Source organism: Trachemys scripta, chromosome 5 (assembly GCF_013100865.1).
Source record: "Trachemys scripta elegans isolate TJP31775 chromosome 5, CAS_Tse_1.0, whole genome shotgun sequence".
In the NCBI taxonomy this organism is placed as follows: domain Eukaryota; kingdom Metazoa; phylum Chordata; order Testudines; family Emydidae; genus Trachemys; species Trachemys scripta.
The window spans coordinates 79,207,993-79,214,417 of NC_048302.1; the positions used below are offsets into that span (position 1 = coordinate 79,207,993).

General features: G+C 44.2%; 1 protein-coding gene across 3 annotated transcripts in view; it reads right to left on the minus strand.

Moving 5' to 3' along the window:
* Window positions 1–6,425, minus strand: part of CFAP97 (cilia and flagella associated protein 97) — a 45,559-nt gene continuing 39,134 nt past the window's right edge. For all 3 annotated transcript variants that reach the window (XM_034770695.1, XM_034770697.1, XM_034770698.1), the window contains one exon: window positions 1–1,895. In XM_034770695.1, coding sequence (XP_034626586.1) covers window positions 1,768–1,895 — 128 coding nt within the window. In that variant the 3' untranslated portion in view covers window positions 1–1,767. The remainder of the gene's footprint in view (window positions 1,896–6,425) is intronic.

Here is a 6,425-nt window from a genome sequence, read left to right on the forward strand (position 1 = left end):
TTTAAGTGGTGAATAATTTTAATCAGCACAGTTATACAAATAATTACAGCAGTACTATTCAAAGAACACATTACAGTCACAATGAAAGAACAATACATTTCAATTATAGCTTTTTTCCATACTACTGTTTAAAGTTAAAAACTGTTAAAACATTGTCAAGCATATAAAAATTTAATCCACAAAAGTCAACAGGTTCAGAGGTAAAGCTTCTTTAACCCATACAGTTCTGTCAAGTTATCAGAGAGGACCAAAGAAACTAGATGATCCTGTGTGCCAAGTGTATCACAATATTAAATATTCAAAAACTTATGCCATTGTGCTAAACATGGAGAGAGAAAATGGATCTGACTTTTGTAGGTCTAGGTCTCGATACTATTAAACAAAGAAAAATCTTTGTTAAATAGAAAGACCCCCAATAGTTCTGCCATAAGGGAGTCAGGACAACAAGCAAAAGTACAGTAGTAACTAGGGATAGCAGATAATAATTCATGCTCTTTATGAAAGAAAATCCTGCGGCCAGTGACCAAATGGCCTGTTGCAGTTTAGATATGGAAATAAACTACATCACATACTGCCTTCCATTACCACTTCCATAAAATCTTACATTTATTATGTAACGGGAAACTGTTGCTAAGGTTGGTCTGAAACTACTTAAGAGATCTAGTATAAAACATAACATTAAAAATAGAAGTTAAAGATGCAAAACTTTGGATTTATCCATATATTTTACTTTGTCCTCTTTTCTAATTCTGGTTGCTAGTATCTCTCAAAACTTGGATGCTGTACTACTAAATTTGTTTCCCACAGCTCCATATCTGTTCCCACTAGTGAGCCAGGGCAGAGGTCTGCAAGTAGTGCCATCACTAAAGACAATGGCTATTAACCCAGTTTGGGGAATAGTTGAATTTTCTGTTTTTATTGGACTTCACATTAGAATTTCACTTCACATTTATTCTTCTATCCAACAAACATTTCTACCCAGTACAGCAGGTTCTTTTTTCCTTGTGTGTAGGTCCATAAGTCTGGAAAAGACATCACTTCTGACCCAGAATGAACACCACTTCTTTATTCAGCTAGAATGATCTGCAATAGTTGCAGAAGAAGACACTTCCTGCATCCTCAATATTTTAGTTCACTCACATGAAAGGAAGTGTTACTGCTGTGCAACCAGAATGGCTTTGTTGCTGCTACAAGGTAGATTTCCTCCACTAGTCTGCACAACATTCAGATATTTCTATACCCTCTTCCTGCATCATAAGAAATAAAACATATAGATCTACTTTTTATCAAAAACATTCCCACAAACTGTAATAAAAAGAAAACCCTTTCAGCCATTATTGCATGACCTAGAAGTTCTGAAGACCAAACAAGGATGAAAAATTAGGACCATTTACAAACTAAACACATGCTTGAAAGTTTATTGCAAATTAAAAAAAAATAATTAAAAACATTAATTTTTACATCTTGGAACCAAAGCGCAGCAATTGCATCCTTCACAAGTATGAATTTCATTTGTGCTTTGCAAATAAAAATAATTTGCAATTTCAATTTTCACCTCTCGCTTTTATAAATACATCCTCTCTCAGGAAACACTGATTAAAGTGAAATTGTCCATTTAAAACCAATTTACAAGAAATTACACCACACTGCAGTGCACTTTAATCAGCAAACAATGATGACAATATTCTTGCACAGAGATAATCTACAAAAGCAATAGAAATATAAGTCTGGCGATCAAGTAAGAACTCTGGGCAAAGTACAAATAATTTATAACCAAGCAGCACGAACATTAGTGGGCTTAGGTCTCCGTAACGCCCCACTAGATGCATCAGAAACTGGTCTCTCAGTCCTATGACTGACTGTACTGGATGCACTAGATGCTCTTGAAGCTCCTCCTATTAGAGAATATAAGGAGAACATATATCAACAAATGATCTTGTTATATTGGATGCCTGGATAAGGTAGGAGGCCCTATTGCTTCCTTTCCCCCATACTACCCCAAAGAACTGTTGTCATGGTTTTTCTAGGGTTTGGGGGCCAATCCAGACCAATGAGGGGATGTGTCACTGCCTGCTCTGTAAACCTGGGTGCCTCAAAATGCTTTACTGCTGTAGCTCCAAACCTGGGCTGCTCACAATCAGCCTACTAGCACGCAGGTCACACCCTAAGTGTCTGTGTGCTATACAGCCCTGGTTCAGCAGCTCTGACCTCAGCAGCCTCTCTACAGCCCCCCTCTGGCTTCCACCAGACTTGGTTACAACCAACAAGAATATGACCCCAATGTACTCCCAGTCCCAAATTTCCCCAAATTGCCCTTGCCTGGACAACTCAGAGAAATAATAAGGTTTGTTGCTCTTGTAAAGAGAGACAAAACTACATCACATCTTATTAACATAAGTAGGGCCAAATACACCCCTTCCTTTAAACACAGCACTGTGCTGGTTTATGGTAAAAATGAAATAAATTTATTAACAAAAATATACATAGGATTGAGTTCAAGTAAAAGGAATGAAGATAGAAAAAGAGTTACAAGTAAAACAAAACAAAAAACACACTTCTAACTGTCTAAAACTTAATCTGGCAAGATACGGGCTTTGTTCAAGATGGTTTCTCTCATCAGTCATTCTTTTTCCCAGCCATGGCTGACTTTCCCTCAGTCAGAACTTTCCATAAGAGTACAAGGTGCTGGCTTCCCTTGTTGTCTTAGGTGAAAGATCTTTGCCAAAGCAGGTTGCTCACCTATATTCAGTTTCCAGAGACTTCAACTCCTTCTCGGTTGAAGGACCCATCTTTCTCAGCTCACAAGAGCTCTGTTCCCTTGTGTTTGTTTAGTGATGGATGCCAAAGATGGTTTCTGTCTTTGAATTTTGAAAGATATAAGCAATGACTATTTCAAGAGAAAGGATAACCTCGTAGGATTCGTCCTTTCCTGTGGGCTTCCCATTCCCTTGTACGATTTCAATGAAAATGGACCTTCCATTGTTTCTGATTCCACCATGTTTAATTTACATAAGAAATAAATATAGCTGACATTTCCTCCTGTCTGGGCAGACTATACCACCTAATATCAATGAGTACCCATAATTCCTTACACAGTGTTAATACATACACGTGATTTAATATCATTGTGAAAGGTAATTAGTTTTCAAGAAAAGACCTTGCTCTATACACTTGTATAATACAGTAATATTGTATGCAATCAGTTAGTTCAATTGCTTATTACTTGAGATTCAGCCCCCCTCTCTCTTCATAGCTCAAATAAAGTTCCTCTTCCCTGCTGGGGGTGAAGCTATGCTGTCTCTTCCCCCACTTGTTAGCTTGATAGCTTTGTTTATCTGATATGCAAACGTGCCTCCATTGTGTTTGCCTGACAACCAATCTGGAATAGACATGCTGACCCCCAACCACCTGTGAGCGTTGATGGTTGTTTATTGCACATGTAAATTGCAATCCCACTGTCTCTGGTCAACCCTTCTTCATTTGTATTCAAGACCTGGACAGACCTGTTTACAATTCCCCTGAACTGCCTCATTTAAACACACTTTAGTCATAAATCCAGCAGTGTTGCCAACCCTCACCACTGGAAAATCATGCGTCAGACCCTGCCCCCTCCCCCCAAATCATGAGATTAAAAAAAATCCTCATGATTTTTAAGCCAATGAAATGTGGGTTCTCTTTAGTTCCCTTTTGGTTTCTGAGCCTTTAAAGTGCTCTCAGGTCACACATCTGGCTGACTGCAGGAGCCCCAGCCACCTAGGTCTGACAGCAGGAGCCTCTCCTTGCAGGAGTCCTGGGAGGAGGGGCTCCCACTATTAGTCCTGGGGTGGGCTGACAGTGGGAGTTCCGGCTGCCCAGGGTGGGCTGGCAGCGATTTCTAAGGCCTGGTCTACACTACGGGTTTAGGTCGACTTTAGCAGCGTTAAACCGAATTAAGCCTGGACACGTCCACACAACGAGGCCCTTTCTTTCGACTTAAAGGGCCCTTTAAACCGGTTTCTTTACACCACCTCCGACGAGGGGATTAGCGATAAAACCGGCCTTTGCGGGTCGGAATTGGGGTAGTGTGGACGGAATTCGATGTTATTGGCCTCCGGGAGCTATCCCACAGTGCTTCATTGTGACCGCTCTGGACAGCGCTCTCAACTCAGATGCACTGACCAGGTAGACAGGAAAAGACCCGCGAAGGTTTGAATTTCATTTCCTGTTTGCCCAGCGTGGAGAGCACAGGTGACCACGCAGAGCTCATCAGCACAGGTAACCGTCATGGAGTCCTCCCAGGATCGCAAAAGAGCTCCAGCATGGACCGAACGGGAGGTACGAGATCTGCTCGCCATATGGGGAGATGAAGCAGTGATAGCTGAACTCCGTAGCAGTAAAAGAAATGGAAAAGTATTAGAAAAGATCTCCAAGGCCATGAAGGACAGAGGCCATAACAGGGACACACAGCAGTGCTGCGTGAAAATTAAGGAGCTACGGCAAGCTTACCACAAAGCCAGAGAAGCAAACGGAAGGTCCGGGGCAGAGCCGCAAACTTGCCGCTACTACGCGGAGCTGCATGCGATCCTAGGGGGTGCAGCCACCACTACCCCAACCGTGTGCTATGACTCTCTCACTGGAGAAACACACAGGGAAGACGGTTCGGGGAACGAGGAAGATGACGATGGAGGTACTGTAGGTAGCTCACAGCAGCAAGGAAGCGGAGAAACCGGTTTCCCCAACAGCCAGGATATGTTTGTGACACTGGACCTGGAACCAGTAACCCCCGAACTCACCCAAGACCCTCAGGGCACACAGGAGACCTCTGGTGAGTGTAACTTTGTAAATATTTGTAAACATTACAAAAAAAAAAAAGCAAGCGTGTTTAATGATTAATTTGCCCTGGCAATCGTGGCCAGTACATCTACTGGAAAAGTCTGTTAACGTGTATGGGGATGGAGCGGAAATCCTCCAGGGACATCTCCAGAAAGCTCTCCTGGTTGAAATGGGGTGATTTTATTAAGGGGACATTCAGAGGCGCCCGTTCCTGCTCTTCTGACCAGAAATGTTCCCCGCTGTTAACCACGCGGTGGGGGGAGGGGTGAAGTGATCATCCCAGAGAATCGTGTGTGTGTGTGTGGGGGGGGGGGTGGTTTACTTGTGTTTGTGCCGCATGTTAACCGGGAAACTGCAGCCCCTCCTTTTACATTGAAACCCCATTTTAAATGGACAACCCAATTCATCCTTGATATGGGAAATGCGCTGCTGTTTGCAACCTTTCCCGCATGTTAAGAAGGTTAAAAAAGCCAAAACACTGTGGCCTACCATGGCTGCCTGCAAGCCGAAATATGCGACCTTGTAATGAAAGAGTGTACCCATTGTTCTCTAAAATGTGTCTTTTTTAACCACCTCTCCCTTCTCCTCCACCAGCTGCAAATGTTTCTCCTTCGCAGAGGCTCGTGAACATTAGAAAGAGAAAACGTAGGACGAGGGACGATATGTTCACAGAGCTGCAGATGTCCTCCCACGCTGATAGAGCACAGCAGAATGCGTGGAGGCAGTCAATGTCGGAGATGAGAAAAGCCCAATATGAACGAGAGGAGAGGTGGCGGGCTGAATCGCGGGATGAACAGAGCAAGTGGCGGGCTGAAGACGATAGGTGGCGTCAGCTTGCAGACAGACGGCAAGAGGCAATGCTCCGTCTGCTGGAGCATCAAACTGATATGCTCGAGCGTATGGTTGAGTTGCAGGAAAGGCAGCAGGAGCAGAGACCGCCACTACAGCCCCTGTGTAACCAACAGCCCTCCTCCCCAAGTTCCATAGCCTCCTCACCAAGACGCCCAAGAACACGGTGGGGGGGCCTCCGTCCACCCAGTCACTCCACCCCAGATGATCGCCCAAGCATCAGAAGGCTGGCCTTCAATAAGAGTTAAAGTTTTAAAATGCAGTGTGTCCTTTTCCATCCCTCCTCCCCCACCCATCCCAGGCTACCTTGGCAATTATCCCCCTACTTCTGTGAGGAACTAATAAAGAATGCATGAATGTGAAAAAACAATGACTTTATTGCCTCTGCAAGCGGGAGGGGAAGGTGGTGTGGTGTGGTTGGTTTACAGGGAAGTAGAGTGAACTGGGTCGGGGGGGGGTTTGGAGGGTTCATCAAGGAGAAACAAACAGAAGTTTCACACAGTAGCCTGGCCAGTCACAAAACTCGTTTTCAAAGCTTCTCTGATGCGCACCACGCCCTGCTGTGCTCCTCTAACCGCCCTGGTGTCTGGCTGCACGTAATCAGCGGCCAGGCGAGTTGCCTCAACCTCCCACCCCGCCATAAATGTCTCCCCCTTACTCTCACAGATATTGTGGAGCGCACAGCAAGCAGCAATAACAATGGGGATATTCTTTTCGCTGAGGTCTGAGCGAGTCAGTAAGCTGCGCCAGCGCGCTTTTAAACG